At 48.6% G+C, this 18,076-nt stretch overlaps 1 protein-coding gene across 1 annotated transcript; it reads right to left on the bottom strand.

The window, feature by feature from the left end:
- Window positions 1-16,207: 16,207 nt before the first annotated feature.
- LOC109732153 (thioredoxin M-type, chloroplastic) lies at window positions 16,208-17,204 on the bottom strand. Its single transcript, XM_020291349.4, has 2 exons — window positions 16,792-17,204; window positions 16,208-16,703 (listed from the first exon to the last, which is right to left on the bottom strand). The coding sequence occupies exons 1-2, from the start codon at window positions 16,997-16,999 to the stop codon at window positions 16,384-16,386; spliced, it is 528 nt and encodes a 175-aa protein (XP_020146938.1). The 5' UTR covers window positions 17,000-17,204; the 3' UTR covers window positions 16,208-16,383.
- Between the last annotated feature and the right edge of the window lie 872 nt (window positions 17,205-18,076).

Raw genomic sequence — 18,076 nt, 5'->3', positions numbered from 1 at the left:
TGACCAAACTGTTGATTAAAACCACCTTGATTGCCCTGACCCTGGTTACCGGAATTTGAACCGCCATCCCCAAAACCAGGACCTGAGAGCTGGATCCTGAGCCACCGTTCGGTCCATGATTGTTCTGGAAAAAGTTGGAATTTCTATACTCCTTCATAATGAAGCAATCCTTCCAGAGGTGAGTGGCCGGCTTTTCATGCGTACCATGCTTCAGGCAGGGCTGATTCATCATCGCCTCAAGGTTGATTTTTGGCTCCCCAAACCGAGGGGGCCGCTTTCCCTTGCGATGCTGATTATTATTCTATGTATTGGTGTTAGCCACAAAGTCTAAATTACCATTAGCTTTGCACTTACCATTGCCACCTTGACTTGCCGGGTTATGATGCTGCCCTTTCATATTGCTGCTCTTCTTTCCCTTACCTGTCTTCTCATCATCAGACACAGGGTCCTCGGTACTATTAGATTCAGCATATTTGACGAGAGCCGCCATTAGCTCCCCCATGTCGTTGCAGTGGGGTTTAAGCCGCCCCAGCTTCTGCTTCAACAGGAGGAAACGACAATTGTTTTCCAACATCAGGATTGCTGAGCCGGCATTGATACTATCCGAAGAATGTATAATAGCTGAGATCCGGCGTACCCAATGGGTTGTTGACTCTCCTTCACCTTGAACACAGGAATCCAAATCCAGGATTAACATATGCTGCTTGCATGTGTCTTTAAAATTCTGGATAAAACGGGCTTTTAACTCTGCCCATGATCTAATGGAATTAGCGGGGAGCCCCTTCAGCCAAGTACGAGCCGGCCCATCCAACATCATGGTGAAATATTTAGCACATGCAGCATCGCTAACATCTAGCATCTCCATGGCCATCTGATAGCTCTCAATCCAAGCTTCAAGGGGTTGATCTGCTGTGTAATTAGGCACCGTACGAGGACCCTTGAAATCCTTAGGTAAACACTCGTGACCCAGAGCCGGGACGAAACATGGCACACCCAAGGTTCTAGAAGTCACACCTGCTTCCACCGAAGCTAGCGGATAAACCGGAGATTGCTGTTGAGCCGCTAGTTGAGCCGCCAGCTAAGGCTCCTGACGCGCCCTGCCCTGATCCACCAAGGTCTGAGCATCGTCAGCACCACGCGCCGGGTCATGCCCACGAGGTTGGTTACGGCGCTGTTCACTGCTCGAAACTGTTGGTGGGTCAATGTGCCTGCTATAACTCCAACTTGGGCGAGGGGTTGAGTGAATCCTCTCGCGGCTATAAGAATAAGCCGCCTATTGAGACAACTGTCTGAAGAAGCTCTCTGGCCCTCCGTGTCTCTATCGCTGTTGGGGACTCGCCTTCAACTGGTAGAGCCGCCAAATCGCGTTGCTGCAGCAATCATATTATCCAAAGGGTTAGCATAGTGACCCGACAGTGTTGGAACATGCTGGGCGGAGTATTATTCAAGCGGGGCGGATCCATCGCACGTGGCTGCACCGGCGCTCCAGTCACAGGCGCCTCAACTTCCCGGTACACCACTGGCAGGTCACTGGTCCCTGCACCAAGCGTGTTGAAGAGGTTCCTTGCCTCATAGACCGGGGGCAGACGACTCTGGTGCCTCCTCCTCATGATCTCGTTTCAGGCGTTCTGATCTAAGGTAAGCGGGAAAGATTCTGCTTGGATCGGTTGTTCCTGGGCATCCAAAGCAGCTCGCTCCGTGGCCATCCTAGCGTTCTCCGCCGCCAGTTCTTCCTTGGCTTGAGCTATTTCATCCCGTAGCTTCGCCCCATCTATCTTGTGCTATTCCTGGTTGTCCGGGGTTACCTCCACTCCCATCAGAGTCGCCAAGGCCTCCAACAATTATGTCAAAGCGTGAGCCGGCGGGCACGCGGTGCCACTAGCCCCCGTCGTTGCCGCATAAGATGAATTAGAGGTCATAGCCGGCGGCGGTTGTCGAACCGAGTGCCGGCTGTGTACCGGCCATGAAGATCACGACCCTGTTCAGCGGCTCATAGGGGTCCGGAATACTGTCACCATCGGAACAGCCCCCAAGTCAGTCGTCTTGCAGTTGATACATTGAATTAGTCTCGCCTGTGTACGGTTCACCATCAGAGTAGATGGTCGTCTCACCACCAGACATAGATCCTTCTTCAACTTCCAACCCATGGATGAAACCAACAAAGGCACGCTTCATGGCGGGTTGAACTCGGGCGGGTCGTGCACGCTGATCGTCTTGATGATGTCGGCGCAGGTGTCCGGCTCAGGGCCCGATTCACTGATCTTGCCGATGAAGACATGGATTCCGCCGAAGGGGACCCGGTACCTGTACTCGATTGAGCCGGCCTCGGGGCCCCAGCCTGCATCGTCGACGTAGAGCTTGCCGCGACGACTCTTGGTCATCTGGCCCACATCGTATCCCTTGATCCCTTTGACGCTGCCCTTTAACAACTCAAAACCACCGTGCGCTGGCCCCATGGTGGGCGCCAACTATCATGGAATTGTCACGGCAGATGTCCTAGTGGAAGGACTTACTCATGGAGCCATCACAACTAGGTTAGCTTAATGGGTTTAATCGGGACAAAGGACACAGAGGTTTATAGTGGTTCGGCCCGTCGCGGTGGAGGTAACAAGGCCTACTCCAGTTTGGGATTGTATTGCTTGGGTTTCGATTACCAGGGAGCGAATACGCTTGACCTAGTTCTGGATCTCTTGTTTCTTGCCCTAAACCGCCGCCGGGTCATCCCTTTATATACACAGGTTGACGCCCGGCGGCTCACGGAGTCCCGACCGGCTCATACACAACGTGTCCGGCTTGGTGACTAACTATGCTTGCCTTACAAAACAAGTCTTACACTTATGGCGGTTCATCCTCTTGGGCCTCAAGTCGCTTCTGGGTCTTGGGCGGTCAACCGGCTTGCACGATCCGCCATCTTCATTAATAGGTCGCCAGTGGTATGACCCGGCCCCTCCTGGGCGGTTCATACCCAGTAGTTATATCCCTAACAAGGCCGAAAGAAGGTCGGGCCATAATTGGGCCCAAAGACGTAGCGGGCCATTAACGTGATGGAACTAACGATTTGCTGGAAATTGACAAATCTAGAATGGGCCTTTGATGGGCCAATTCTGTGTAAATTGTATGGGTCGTGCTTGTGAATGGGCCTGACTCAAGTAGGCCGCTAATGGGCCGGCCCGCTTATTTTGACAGGCCCAGCCTTTTAACCTAAACGGGCCACTGTTGGGCCGAGCCACGTGTCGATGTACCATAGGCTCGTCCCGTCCACTCACTTGATGAAACCTGTCCCAACACGGAGCTGACACGTGGATACTAAGGCGAATCAGAATTTTACACGTGGAAAATCCCCATTGGTCTGGCCGGTTAACAGGTTATCAGATCCAAAGCGGAACCCGATAGCTTAACGGCAACCCATTACGGTGGATGCCACGTGTTGGTTGCCCTTGACGAAAGCACTTCCATGACGCGCCATTTAACGTCATGGAAGTGGACACTTTCGTGATGATAATTTTGGTATTGTCATGGAACACTTCTACGATAGCACATGTATGACTATCTTGATTCTTTCATAAAATCGTCATGGATGTACATGCATGATATAAAACGTGTCCTACTATGACAAACACGTATCATCATGGAAGTGTATTTTTTTGAAGTGATTGTTTTGACGACTGCGACTTTTTCACCATGAATCGTGGGCTGTGGGTATATAGTTTGGAAAGCACACGATTCAAGGTTTCCAAAATTGTATTTACACGCCTTATTTCGAGTACGAACACGAATTCTGCACATATATCAATTTCGGGCCTCCTGGTAGTCAATCTGAGTCTTATTCTAATTTTCCTTCCATTTATGTTGTGCACCTACCTCCCTCTCCTCCCTTGTACACTTGCTGATACTAGACAATGCTAGGCCTTCTTCTTGCTACAATTCTTCATCTTCACGTGCCAAGCTTGTCTTCTCTTCAATTCTGGTCATACAAACGTGTAAAGACTTAGGCATCATAAAATTCTCATTAACACAAATGTTAGATTCAACTAAGAGTGAATTTACATGTTGTTCTGGTAGTTTTGCGCATGCTCTTGTAATTGGTCCAATTCTACTTTCATTGGACTTTTCATGTGGAGCGACATCATCAATGGAAAAGGATGGTAAAAGACTAGGCATGTCCTCATCAGAACGTGTCCACCATGTGGGCTAAACGATAATCACTACCTTTGCTCGCCTTGTATTTTTTCTGTGGGCAACATGGAACAATAGTTGATTTTGTGATGGAATTTGAAATTATTCAGGGTTCGTTTGGCCTTTTTATACATTAATTGAGTTTTCTAGGAATTTAACATCCATAATTCAAATCTCAACTACAAATACATGCTCCACTACACCAAAATGGCTAGAAAAATCATACATGTGTCCTTGGGTGCATTTTTAGGTCCCATGCAAGGAATGGGAATGAATTACAACTGTCTCGGCATCCTGTACTAGCCTCAAACATTGGTAATCTCGGTTTTTAAATCCTCGTAAATCTAAAATTCACCACAAAATCATGAAACTTGGCATGGTCTCATGACATGGCTCATATATGTCATGGTAAAAGAATTGTCCAATTTGGGGCAAGCTTTATTACAAGCCTCTTACAAAACCAGAGCTTCTCACAAGAAGCCTCCTGATCTGATAGGGAACGTGCCCCCCTCTTCTTGTTATTTGAGCACAAATGTCCTGTATTCTATGTTTCCTATAGAGAAAAACAAGGCAAGAAGAGGAAGCGATTTTTTCTATAGGAAACGTAGAATAACAGGAGATTTGTGCTCAAATTTGAAATTAGTCAGGGTTCATTTGACCTTTTATACACTAATTGAGTTTTCTAGGCATTTAATGTCCATAGTTCAAATTCGAACTACAAGCACAGGCTCCAGTGCACCAAAATGGGTTGAAAATCATACATGTGTCCTTGGGTGCGTGTTTAGGACCCATTCAAGGATTGGGAATGAATTAGAAACGTCTCGGTGTCCTACCCCGGCCTCAAACATTGAGAATCTTGGTTTTTAAATCCCCATAAATCCAAAAACTCACCCAAAAATCATGAAACTTGGCATGGTTTCATGACATGACAGATAAATGTCGTGGTAAAAAATTGTCCAATTTGAGACAAGGCACACACACATTAATACCCAATGTAGTCATTTTGGAACAAGTAACTGACACGTGACTATCACAAACAGTCGTATGTTTTGAACCGTGGGTGTTCCTGTAACCATTTAAGTGTGGTCACGTGCATCTCTTTTATTGCAGAGTACTACCTCGGCCCTAGTTTATTGGTCCTCTTTGTATTTTGTGCCAAAATTTAACCATAGTCGGTGGTGCGCGTACAACAGTTTGATTACATGGGACGAGCATGAGAAGTCAGCCATGAAGGCTCGACGGGACGAGTGCGAGCAGTCTGCCACACAGGCTTGATGGGACGTGTGTGACCTGTCCACGACGCAGGCTCGACGGGATGCGTGTGACCTGTCCGCCACACAGGCTCGACAGGACACATGCGAGTACTCCGCCATTCACACTCACCGGGAAGCGAGCTCTTTGACTTCCATCCACCAGCCACCTGCCTTGCTCACAACTTCTCCATTAATGGCGGCCAACCCGCTGTTTAACATGCGGTTAAAGCACCTGAACAGAGGGTGTTTGCTTGTGTTCCCATAGCCCTCTCAACCTTAGCATTTGATTTGTTTGTGCCTCGCTCAGAACGTGATTTTAGCTTGTTTTCAACTTGTATTCTAGATAATTTAAAATGCTACATGCGACAACGGATAATACAATGACAAATTGCAATGGCAACGGAACACAATGACAAATTTACAATGGAGCGGATAATAATTGTCTTACATATTCTGGATAATTTAAAATGCCATATGCGGCAACGCCCGGAAGACAGAGGGGCAAGAGAAGAAGGAAATCATAGACAACGATTTGGGTCTCTACTGTCTCTACTCATCGATGGATCACCGGGCGAGGAGTTGCTCCACCTCCTTCTTCAAATCCTCACAACTTTGCTTGACAGCAGCCATAGATTCCTCGACCTGCAGCTCGCGCTCGATGTGGAGCTTCCTCAAGTCACCCATTAGTTCCTCGACAATGGCTTTCAGCGTCATCCCGGTGGCACTGCCCTGCTCATCCTGCTTCTTCTAGTCAGCGGCCTCCTCCTCCTTCTTGGCGAGCTCCTTGAGGAGCTTTGCATTGTCAGCCATGAGTTGCACGACGAGGCTGGTCGCCTTCTCAACCAAGGCATCACTAATCTCGAGGAGTTTCACCAGGCCTCGACCAGCTCCTGCTGCTTAACTAGGCCAGCGAGACTGTCGTCGTCGCTGCCATAGTCGTCGCTGGCGAAGTACTTCAGCTCTGCCAGCTCTTCGCATTCACCGACGCGACCAGTGTGCTTGTGAGAGCCCTTGCGTGGTAGTGAGTGACGGTGTCCAGGACTAGGGGGTACTCACCACGCCGTCTCCCGATTAGTTGTATTGGGGCGAGGACCCCCATGGCCGTTTACCCATGGGCCAGTTCGGACATCCGATGCATACACGAGGAAGATTCCACAAGACTTGGTGATCAAGACAAGGACTCCTCTCCACCGATGTATTCGACTAGGACTCTAGTTCTCCTAGGCCTCTGGTACATTATATAAGCCAAGGCCGGGCTAGTCGATAGGGATATGCTAGATCATTATGACATTATTCATCATACCCTTAGGTTTTTGACCACAACATATGATCTCGAGGTAGATCAACTCTTTTAATCTCTATATTCATCAAGATCAATCAAGCAGGAAGTAGGGTATTACCTCCATTAAGAGGGCCCGAACCTGGGTAAACATCGTCTCTCATGTCTCCTGTTACCTAGCGATCCATGACACACAGCTTGGGACCCCCTACCCGAGATCTGCCAGTTTTGACAACAACAATGGTGCTTTCATTGAGTGGCTCCACTATGAGATCAATGAGGGATCAATGGCTCGTCTGTAGATTAACTGCGACGTTGGCATCTTCGTCACCGGCTCGACTGGTCACCTTGGCTCGACCGAGGACTGCACTTCGCGTTAGATCGTCATGTTCGGACGATGACCTTCATCAACATCAACTCTGATCTCTCTCAAGATCATGGAGGAATCATTCATGGAGCCCGGGGGCTCAGCGTCAACATTGCCCTTGAGCGACCGTGCTGTTTTTCTGGACAACGAACTGGTATTGTGCGGAATTGTGCGGAATTAAGTCTACAACGACCATGCAAAATTTCATCGAGTTCCGATGGAGGAATCTCCGGCAATCTACGATATACTGGAGCGCTGTCAAATCTGGACGGGAATCTGGATGAGTTTAGGGCGTGGTCCCCAGAGGCCAGCTCGGAGGTCCTTTCGAAGATCCAACCATTCATCTGCTGCGGAATTCCCATATCTACCACCCCTCAAAATTTCAGCTGGATCCGACGGTTCAACCAATTTTCTGATCTGTTTTCTGCGCGAATACAAATCCGACCCGAATTCATGTTTCTTTTATGAACGTGATATTGGCCAACCTTTTTAAAGGAATTTTCTTCTAGGGTATTGTGCGTTGTTCTTAACACGTGCCCACAAAATTTTAAGGCTTCTCTGAGGTACTCTTCACCATCACGCTGGTGTCAAACCAGTTCGGTAACATTGCTCCACGGCTGCCGACCTGCGCTAGACACGTCGTCGCTTTGTTGAGCCGAGCTCAACTTCTTCGGATCATCATCTCGGCGAGCCGAACAAGAGTTCGGCATCGTGAAGGATAAATCATCACCAACATCGCCGCCACACGGATTACACGGAGCGGGCACACCGGCATCACCGCATGGTCACTTGATCAAGCCGGCATTGACCACGTCACGAGTTACGACCTGCATCAGCATGGCCACACTGTTGCTTCTTCAAGCCGATGTCCATCGGCTGACATGGAAGCTTCGACACCTCGGCTGGAACGGGGGCTTCGATATTTCTTCATCAACATGCTCCGGTGACTTCGGCGTCACCGGCCGACCAGCTTAGACACATCGGCTGGCATGGTGGCTGCAACATCACCTTACCGACCTGCTCCGTCACCTCGGTATTCAGTCCATGTTTATTTAATTATTTACTTCACTTAAATTAATTAAGTAGAAGATTTTTTTAAGAATATTATTGTTATTATTTCTGGCTTGCACTATTTTATGTGTGTAGGCGCTTGGTTCAAACCGGGCCGCACTGTCACCTCGGTGTGCCAACGTCATCGTCCGACTCTGTTGACACAATTGTGTCGTCGCCTTGGCGTGCCGCCCTGTGTTGGCAACCACGCACCGTTCTCTTCATCAACCTACTCTGGTGACTTCAGTTTCACCAGCCGACCAGCTTCGTCACGTTAGCTGGACAGGGGACATCGCCTCGCCACGTCGACCGTGCGGCATCGCCACCTCATCAAGCCGAGCTCCTCGCTCGGCCACCTCGGACTTGGGGGCTAGGACCTTGGCTAGGCTACGGACTACGTCTTCGTCCCGCCATGAGCTCGGAACTCGTAAAGAATACCTAGGTTTTCGTCACCTCGGCCGGACCAGGGGCTTCGGCTCGCCACATTGACCGTGCGGCATCATCACTTCATCAAGACAAGCTCTTCGCTCGGGCACCTCGAGACTGGCTTGGGGGCTGGGACCTCGACCCGCTGCAAGCTCGACCCACGTCATCAATGCCGAATGCATTAATCAGATAAGTCGCTTTCATGCTCAAAGTTTTTAAATTTTTAATTTGTGTTCAGTTCGACCATGCTCACGAGAGTTGTTTGTTAAAAGAAATTCCCTTTAACAATTTTAACTCGGGGCTCTTAAAAATTGATATGAGCCATTTTATAATAAATGTGTTTACTTCTTCTTCAAAGAATTTTTCTATCACTCCTTCTTCGACTCGAGTGCGTGGTCAATAGCCGAATTGCCTGGTTTCTCTCTAAAGCCACTCGAGTTTAGTTCGTGAAACTGGCCTGAGAAGCACTCCGTCTTTGGGATAGGAGGTTGAAGCCAAAGGCTGACCCACTCGAAGTCTTGAGATCACATGTGTCATCTTGAAGGACGACGGAAGCACAAACTAATTTTAAGACCAATTTTCGGATTGGCACAAAAAAAACTTGATTTAGTTCGGACGTAAAGTTTTCGCATAAGTTTTTTGGTTTTTTAAGCTTATGGCACTTTTGATCTATTTGTGTGTTTTTCTTTTATGAGGCGGGACATCCTCTTGACCGAGGCAACCCGCATAATAATCCAGCTTGGGAAATCTTTTTTGACCCATAGTTCGGCATTTTTCCTGCCGGCCTGCACCTCGGTGTTGGGTCCGAGCATAAATCTTGCAGTATACTGCCGGATACTTTTTAAGCATCGAGAATCTCAATGGGGGGGCTGCAACTTGAGCCGAACCCACCAAAAGCCAAGATAATCCGAGGAGTCCTCGGCAAAATGTTCTCGGATTTTGCTTTATATGCATCAGTTTCGAATAGTGTCTTTGGTCAATAGTTGGGTTGCCCGGCTCCTGTGCTTGCCTCCTATGTTCCGCTTTGTTCGGCTAGGTGTGCAAAGGGAGAACCACTGTGATTGTACTTCCAGTTAAGCTGGTCAAGCACCTTAGTGGAGAAAGCCAAAAATTGGCTGTCATAATGAGCGTATACTGTTCAGCGATCCGACGACCGTGTTAACTGACGGACATTTCATAAAACTGGCCGAAGAGTTATACGGGTTGACCTCGTCTGACGCCGAACACTAACCCGGGGCTAGTAACTGGCCCCAAACTTTAAACTCCTATGACTAAGTGAAAGTTATAGAGCCTGCATATCTGATTGCCTCGTTTCCGCTAAACACAACCGCCTCCAGGCACTGAGACGTCGACTAAGGGTTGTATTGTTAGTACGGAAACACCCTGTGTAGCATCTACAAAGGGGTGGAAGCCAACGATGGGCCACGTTCAGGTTATAAACAGACTTAATGGAGAATTTGCCTTCCATAATTATTGTAATAAAGCCATAAATATGAATCAAGTTGACTCAAGATTTTGGCCAAGCTGGGTTGCCTGGCTCCTTTGCTTACACCTACGTTCCCGATTGTTCGGCTAGGTGGTGAAGGGAGCACCTCTGTGATTGTTACTACCAGGTCATCCGGGTTAGCACCTCAAACTGGGTGAAGCCGAAAGCTAGCCATCTTAAAGGATATAATTGGTCGGGAACGATGGAAGTGAAAATTCCGGTTCCTTTTGTGGACCAGAGAGTTCGGGAACTCCCACCCCCCCAACTAAATCCTCAATATTTTCCTCCCACATTGATCGGAGTTGAGATTTCATGATCATGATCAACATAACAGCCTGGGAAAAGAAACCTATAATGGAACTATTTTTCCTAGAAGATGTTTTATAACCTATCTCCCCATGTACCTTTGTTTATAAAACCGTATGGCCGAATTGCCTTGTTTTCCGTAAAACCTTTGCCATTATAAAGGCTTTATAAAGTGGGACAAACACTCCTCGGCTACTGGCCGAGGAGGTTGAAGCCGGTGGTCGGTCAACAAAGTTTTGTACAAGACGGATCCGAGCATTAATGATGTAAAGTACTTGGGTACATAGAATCATTACACATAAATTGCGAGCAAAAGTAAATTTATTGCAGACCATCTTTTTAAAAAAAAGTAAGGCCACAATCTCGCTGAGAGAACCGAGCGGCTGACATAACGCTCTCACAATTCCCTATTTGGCACTCATTTCCTATCTATTAAGCCTGTAACATCCCAAATTTTCAATTTGGAATGTTATACATAGGTCATTCATGCATATCATATTTTCTTGCATATCGCTTCGCGATCCTCGAAATTCTAAGCAACTCAAGGACCCACGGAGAGAGTTGAGGATTTCACCGGTTTCATATTTGAATTTTCTCAAATATCGAAACAAGGATCACTTTGGTTTTTATTATTTTTCTCTCCAAAAATATTCCGTATTAAAAAATTATGAGAGGAGATAATCTGACTTCTCCAAAATAAATGAAATATTGGAGGAAAAATATTAAAATCAAATAAACATTTTTATTTTGGTTTTATCGTTATTTTATTTGAATTAGGAAAAATATGCATTTTCAAAATTTCATTAGAGGCCCAAATCAATGTTCACTTTGTCCGCAATATTATTAGATGACCGTGAAAATTTATTTCAGGTTTTTGGAGCCCGTTAGTATTTCTTTTCTTTGTTTTTCTGCGTCCGGTTTTACTAAAAAAAACGCAACCGACCTAACCGGGCCGTGCCCGACCTGGACACTGAGCCCGGCCGGCCTTTATAAGCCGGGGGGGGGCCCGAGGCCCCGCTCCAAGTCACCAGCCCCGCCGCCCGAACCCTAGCGCCGCCCAACGCCGCCGCCGCCTCGCGTCGCCTCGCCTCGCCGCGCCGCCGCCCGACGCCGGAGCCGCCCACCGCCGCCTCACGCCGCCGCCGGAACCTCGCCGGAGGTAGCCGCCGCCGCCTCGCCATTCGTCGGTTTTCTCAGAAAAACTGTGCGGTTTTTTTTAAACCCCAGATCTAGTTTTTTTTATAGATCGTTTTCTACGGTTCGGTTAAATAGCGGACGTTCATCCGTACGTTCGTTTTAACGAATGTCGTTCATCCGTTAGTCACAGACAGCGAACGTTCGTTCGTTAGCCTGTTTGTTAGTTTTTCTTTTTCCAGGGTTTTTCCGTGATTATTTCTGATCGCGATTTCTACCCTAAACTTCGTTTTAGTTTATCTTTTCGCTAGTTTATCCAAATCAGGTGAAACAAGCGTCTAGATCTTTGTCTCGAAGCCCTCTTTCTGTTTAACCAACGTGGACAAGACTTTGGTACTGTAAAATTTGACTTTAGTCCAGATTAGTAATCGGATCTTGTTTCTTTCGCAGTTTCATTTTCGTTGCTCCGTTTGATTTGATTCTTTTTGCAAACCGGAGTTCTTCAGTTGAACTTTCTGGTTAGATCTTCTTGTTTGAGTTTTACCCGTGCATCTTTGCGTGATTGCTTATGTATGTTATTGTTTGTTTGCGATAGAATTCACGGAGTGCGAAGCGTGCTACTACGAGTCACTAGGTTTTGCGGATCGTCAGCAAGGCAAGTAACACATTGATCATTCTCTCTTCATACCTAGTTTTTATGCATTAGTACCAATCCTCCAACATTGCATGATTAGGATGTGATTAACTTGTGGTATTGGGAAGTAGTTGATGAGGTAGAACCTATTGCCCTGTTTACATCAAACCCTTGGGAGTTACTTCTACGTTATGCTTATATTGCTATGCTATGCTCATAGACGTGGTTTGGGTGAGTGAATCCATGACAGATGTGAGATTGTTAATTAATGGTTAACTTAAGGTGGCAACTTTAATACACATCTGGGTGGATTGCTTGTGGGCACCTGGAGAATCCAGTGTTGTCCTAGGATATCCCGGAGTACCCGAGTGATCATCCTACGGTCCGCCACCCAGGCTCAAAGCGATCATAAGGTTATTCATGCTAGAAACTTCCATGTGCAGCCATAAGCTATTATGGGCTCTAGCATAGTTGAGTATGTCGCATTACCTCTTCTAGTGGTAGGCTAGCAGATGTAGGGGATGTAGGTTGGTACTGTCTACCCAGGGTTAGAGTTAATGCTTCTGCAAGACTGTGTCTCGGTCATCCGTTTCTCAAACACCATGTAGTGCGAGAAATCCAACGGAGGAGATCGAGTCTTGTGGGGAAAAGTGCGCAAACCTCCGCAGAGTGTATAAACTAATCATGGTTAGCCGTGTCCCCGGTTATGGACATGTTGAGTATCTGGTTCGTGGATTATCATATGGATCTCATCACTCTAAATTAATTTTGTTGGGTGGATAATAACTTTTAATTGGGATTGAATTGGAGGGACCTTCTCTTTGTTGTTCAACTACCGTATAGTTAAATAAAATATATTCCTTTGTTGTAGGGAAAAACTATAATCTAAATCGTGTTTGATGTCTCCGCCATTGCAAATGTTTCGTATCATTTTTTATGGTTTTATTACATCGCCGTTTGCGATTAATGCATCACACACAGTTTGGTCGAATGGGTCTCTGATTGTAGTACCGCGTTAGTAGCATCCTGCAGTAGTGAATGGAGGATAGGGACACAACTCTAATTGCCTGGAAAAAAGTTTGCAAGCCAAAGAAGCAAGGAGCTCTTGGAATCCTTGACATTGTTATTCGCAACAAAGCTTTATTAATTAAGAACTTGTTTTCAACTATCTAAACAGAAAAGAGATACCCTCGATCAAGCTCATTTGGGAAACATACTACCAAAGAAGCATTCCCTTGGACAAATTAGAAGGATCATTTTGGTGGAAAGCACACTTAGCATTATCAAATGAATTCAAGAATGCTAGCTCTAGCATTGTCATATTTGGGCAAGCAACTCTCTTCTGGAAAGACAAGTGGCATGGGGAACCATTTCCAGAACTGCACACTATGCTATTGATGACACTGTATCTGATCAATGGTTTTTTGCTTCTGAAGACTGGATTGAACTCTTACATATGGCACTATCCACTCAAGCATTCAGCTTATTCTAATTATTCTTCCATGCAAATGTACAAGCACCTGATGGGAGATGTGGAGGGGCATCATATATTCAAGCTAATCTGAGCAGCTCTAGCAGGCTACAAACATAAGATGATTTTTTGGCTAGTAGCTCACTGCAAAATTAATACTAGAGCATTTATCAAGAGAAAAGGAATGCATTGGACAATCCTTTTTGCCACAACTGCAATCAGAATGATGAAGATACCAAAATGCACCTTTTTTGGGACTGCAATTTGATCAAGAATGCCGGAATTTCCTGATTCCTCACAAAAAAAGAGAGGTACATCAGTTTATGAAGAAACCCTGTTAAAGTTGTGTCGAGTATAGTGTACAAGGTAGGTTAAAGTTGGACTCTGAGTAGTATTGTGTTTAGATAGGATATGGACTCGTGTTCTACTAGGACACTTGTATCCTAGGCCTCTCATATATACTGAGGGTAGACAAACGATGTAACCTATGCGAACGCAGGGGAAGCCTGCGGCTTGTGCCGACGTCCAGGGCGACTGGGTGCGGTATTGTAGCGGTGTCATGGGGGGGAACCTCTCGCCCCCGCGTCGCCCTCCTGGCGACACGGGGGAAACCGCATCCGCCGCCGCCGGGCAACCCCCACTCCGCGCGCCCCCACTGCGCCGCCGCCGGAGGGCCGGCCGGCGAAGCCAAGCCGCGCCCCGGGATGGCGGCGGCGGCGGCCGGTGAAGCCAAGCCTCCCCGCTTGTTTTCACTGCGCTGCCGCCGGGGGGGCGGCCTGCTTGGTCGTGCCGCGCCTCGAGAAGACGGCGGCGGGACGGATCCGCCCCTGCACGCGCTCCCCCCTCACCCCTGCGCCCCGCGTCGCGCAGCTCCTGCGCGAGCGCCACCCTCCCAGCTGCTGCACTCTGCCGGTCCGGCGACGGCCGCCGTGTGCCAGCCTCGGCCACAGGGCGCCGTCCCCTACAGTTCTCCCTCCTCCGTGCGTGGCCCAGCCCTGCTGGTGCTGCTACCCTTGGATTGCGCGTGGGATCTGCGGCCGGCCGCAAGGGCGTCCGCGGCTTCCTGCTGGCGGCCCCCACGCCACCGGCGGCCCGTCCTCTCGCCCAAGCCACGGCGACGACTCTCGCGTTGGCGACGAGTATGCAGTACTAGTGGTGGTCTTGAAGCCCTCAAGGCGGGTGCTTGCTGGAGCTGCTCCGGCCCCGAAGACCTTGGACCCGCGTCCCTTCCGGTGTCCATGGCTGCCGGCGTCCTCTGCCGGGCAGCTCCGGCCTTGGCGACCCAGCAGCTGTGTTCCTTCCAGCTTGTCTGGCTCCCTGATGTCCCGACGACTATGGCCACGGTAGCCAGGATCCGTGTCCCTCCATTCCTTGCTTGCCGGCTTTGCCGATCGCCGTCGGCCCACCCCCTCGTGGCTTGCGTCGCGCCCGTCCTATCCTGTATGCCTCAAAGCCTTTGCTTTTGCCAGATCCAATGCTCGCGGGTTTGGAGGCGGTGCCACCCTCCGACGGCAGTTGTAGCCCCGCCAACCCCCTTTGACATGGTGAGTCCGACCGGCGCTGGCTTCCTCATCTTCGTTTCCAGATACGGTGGCTATGGGATTGCTCAGCCCCAGGCCAGGGAGAAATCCCTGCTCGGCTTGCCGATGCTGGTAGCGACGGCGTCTGCGGATGTCGTTTCCTTCTTGGAGGCGCTGTCAAGGCCCTCGGCTGCGCCCCTCTTCGAGCTCAGGGGAAACCCTAGGTCCGGTTCCTCCGGATCGGATGGTGACGGCGTCTCGACGCTGTCCTCCTTCTTGAAGGCGCCATCTTGCTTGCTCGCGGTGTCCTCGGTTTTGGTTCTCGAGATGTTGATGCTCTAGTTGGTCCGGCGTTGCCACTCTTGGTTCGGGTTTGGTAGGTTTAGCTGTGATGTATCCTCTCTTCGGATCGAGCATCTCTTTTCTTTCTGCTACGGACACCATGTTCACACCTGTCTGCGTTCGTGTCATGTGTTGTACCTCTATCTGTACTCATTCTATTTCTTCTATCAATGCAATAATACGCAAGCTTTGCGTATTCGAGAAAAAAAAAAATAGTCAGGCCCCGGGGATGTAGTCATATCGGTGAACCTCGTTAACAAATCTCGGTGTCATGCCTTTATGATTGTTTGGTCTTCGGATGATTGACTATACGCCTCGGATTTATTCTAACAAACGCCTACTTGCAGCTGAGCAACGGCCAAAAAGCTTCTATGCGGAAAGTTATGATGTTAGGTTGCTGGAATGTTTGGACCCAAAGAAATGGCAGAATTTTTAGAGTCCAGCAATAATCACTTCAAGCCTGGAAATATTACCTCAAGCAGGATCTCATGTTATTGCAATTCAAAATAAAAGAGAAGCATGTTCATCCCTTTAGCTAGTGGATAGTAGTAATCTTTAAACCATGTTTTTCTTCCCTAGAGCGGGCATTGGGACATTTCTTTTTCATTTCTAGAGCCGTCCCGAAAACTATTGTTTTCTTTTCCTGAACTATTGTTCTACGTTTTGCAGGTCAAAAAAATAAATACTTGCTCTTATATATATATCACTATCCTTTTTCCTTTGCTACAGAAAGGATGTCAAGACAGATTTACGAACATGCATGTTTACTGACGTGCGCCCGAATAAATCATTTTCGATTTGCATCTGAATTAAAAGTAGTACAAGTCAACTGACCGGTGGATCGTATACGAGCATCATATACATACATATATACTGTCTGGCGAACAGAACAGTAATGGTGTGTGCGTCCTCGATTAATCGCTAATTAAGAATGATTAATTAGCTGCCGATGTACTTGTCGATGATGGTGCAGAGGGTGGTCTTCGGGACGGCGCCGATGACGCTCTCCTTCTTCTCGCCGTCCTTGAACATGAGCACGGTGGGGATGCTCCGGATGCCGTAGGTGGATGCGATGTTTGGGCAGTCGTCCGTGTTCACCTTGCAGCACTTGATCTTGCCCACGTAGTCCTTTGCCAGTTCGTCGATCACCGGGGCAATCATCCGGCACGGCCCGCACCATGGCGCCCAGAACTCCACCAGCACCGGCGACTCGCACGCGATCACCATGTTATCCCAATTCTTCTCGTCAGCCACAATCACTGCATGCGCCATTATTAAGACTATTCTCAGCATCTGCTCCTTTATTGTTCACCGAGCCTAGAGAGAGGGGTAAGGGTAGCGATGTACCTTCGTCGACGACGTTCTTGCACTTGCAGACGAAGCGAGACGGCCGCCGTGCCGCCACCAGAGCGTACTTGTATGGGGACGGCGAGACGACGGCGGGGGCGGCGGTCCTTGGCCGGGATGGCGCGTAGCTGCCACTGCTAAGCCGTTCCCTGATGCCAGCCTGGGGCGCGTGCAGGGCCCAGCCTCTGAGGCATGTCTCCAAGGCCATTGCTGGTCACGGAGACAGAGGGAGAAACAAAGAGAAAAAGGAAGCAGGTTCCTGTGCCAGTACGCCGGAGAGGAGAGGGAAAAAGATGTGAATGGTGTAGTGTGTGAGTGAGGAGGATAGGATTTGTCTGCCTCTGCCATCGGATAACTCGGAAGAGGTTTAGGGGACATTGTGAGGTGGCACGACTGGCGAGAGGCTCCTCCTCCGCATGTGGATGAGGTGATTTTGCTCTATTGATCTTTTTTTCTGGGGTTCGTGTGTCTGCCTTCCGCTAGGGATACTTGGATTATAAGAACCATGTTTGTTTTTGTGTTTGCTAAATGTTTATTTTGTAAGCCCTGAACTGTAGACCAAATAGTTCATTATATATAAGAAATATTTACAAATAAAAAATAAATATTTTTTTGTCGAAAAAGCCGTCAGCGCAGCTTTTCATTGACATGGGGGGGGGGGGGGTAGAAGACATACATACAATAGTTAAGCTTACAATTTTAGAACTCACAGGGCCACCAGGGGTGACCGAGACACCAGACCCATGCCTTGTTAGGGCGTTTTAGTCTGATACCCCGGGTCTATAAATAAGGGTGTTAACTAATCGCTTGCCTGCCACTGTCCATATTCCGGCATCTTCGATCAGCCGCCGGACCGTCACCTCCCTTGACGCATAGTTGTTCTGGAAGATCCGGGCATTGCGCTCCTTCCATGTAACCCACCATACCAACTGAATCAGTGAACTCCAGGCCTTCTTTTCGCAGGTCGGCATTGTTGCAGTGGACTCTTCTATACATCCCAGCAACGATGTGGTTGCCTGCAATGGCGCCAAAGTGGCCGGGAGCCCCCAGTGTTGCAGCATTGACTTCCATACTCGACAGTGTAAGGACAAGCAACCAACAAGTGAACCATGTCCTAAGGTTGCCCCGCACAAAGCACGCATGTCGGACCATGCGGCCACCCCTTTCTGGCCAGCACATCGGCCGTATTGCACCTTCCAAGAAGAGCCAGCCACCCCAAGATTTTGCATTTGCCGGGAGCATCTGATTTCCAAACGAAAATCTGAAAACCCACTCTAGAGCAGCC

Source organism: Aegilops tauschii, chromosome 5 (assembly GCF_002575655.3).
Source record: "Aegilops tauschii subsp. strangulata cultivar AL8/78 chromosome 5, Aet v6.0, whole genome shotgun sequence".
Classification (NCBI taxonomy): domain Eukaryota; kingdom Viridiplantae; phylum Streptophyta; class Magnoliopsida; order Poales; family Poaceae; genus Aegilops; species Aegilops tauschii.
The sequence above is the reverse complement of the archived record's forward strand: the minus strand, read 5'-3'. Positions and strand labels throughout refer to the sequence as shown.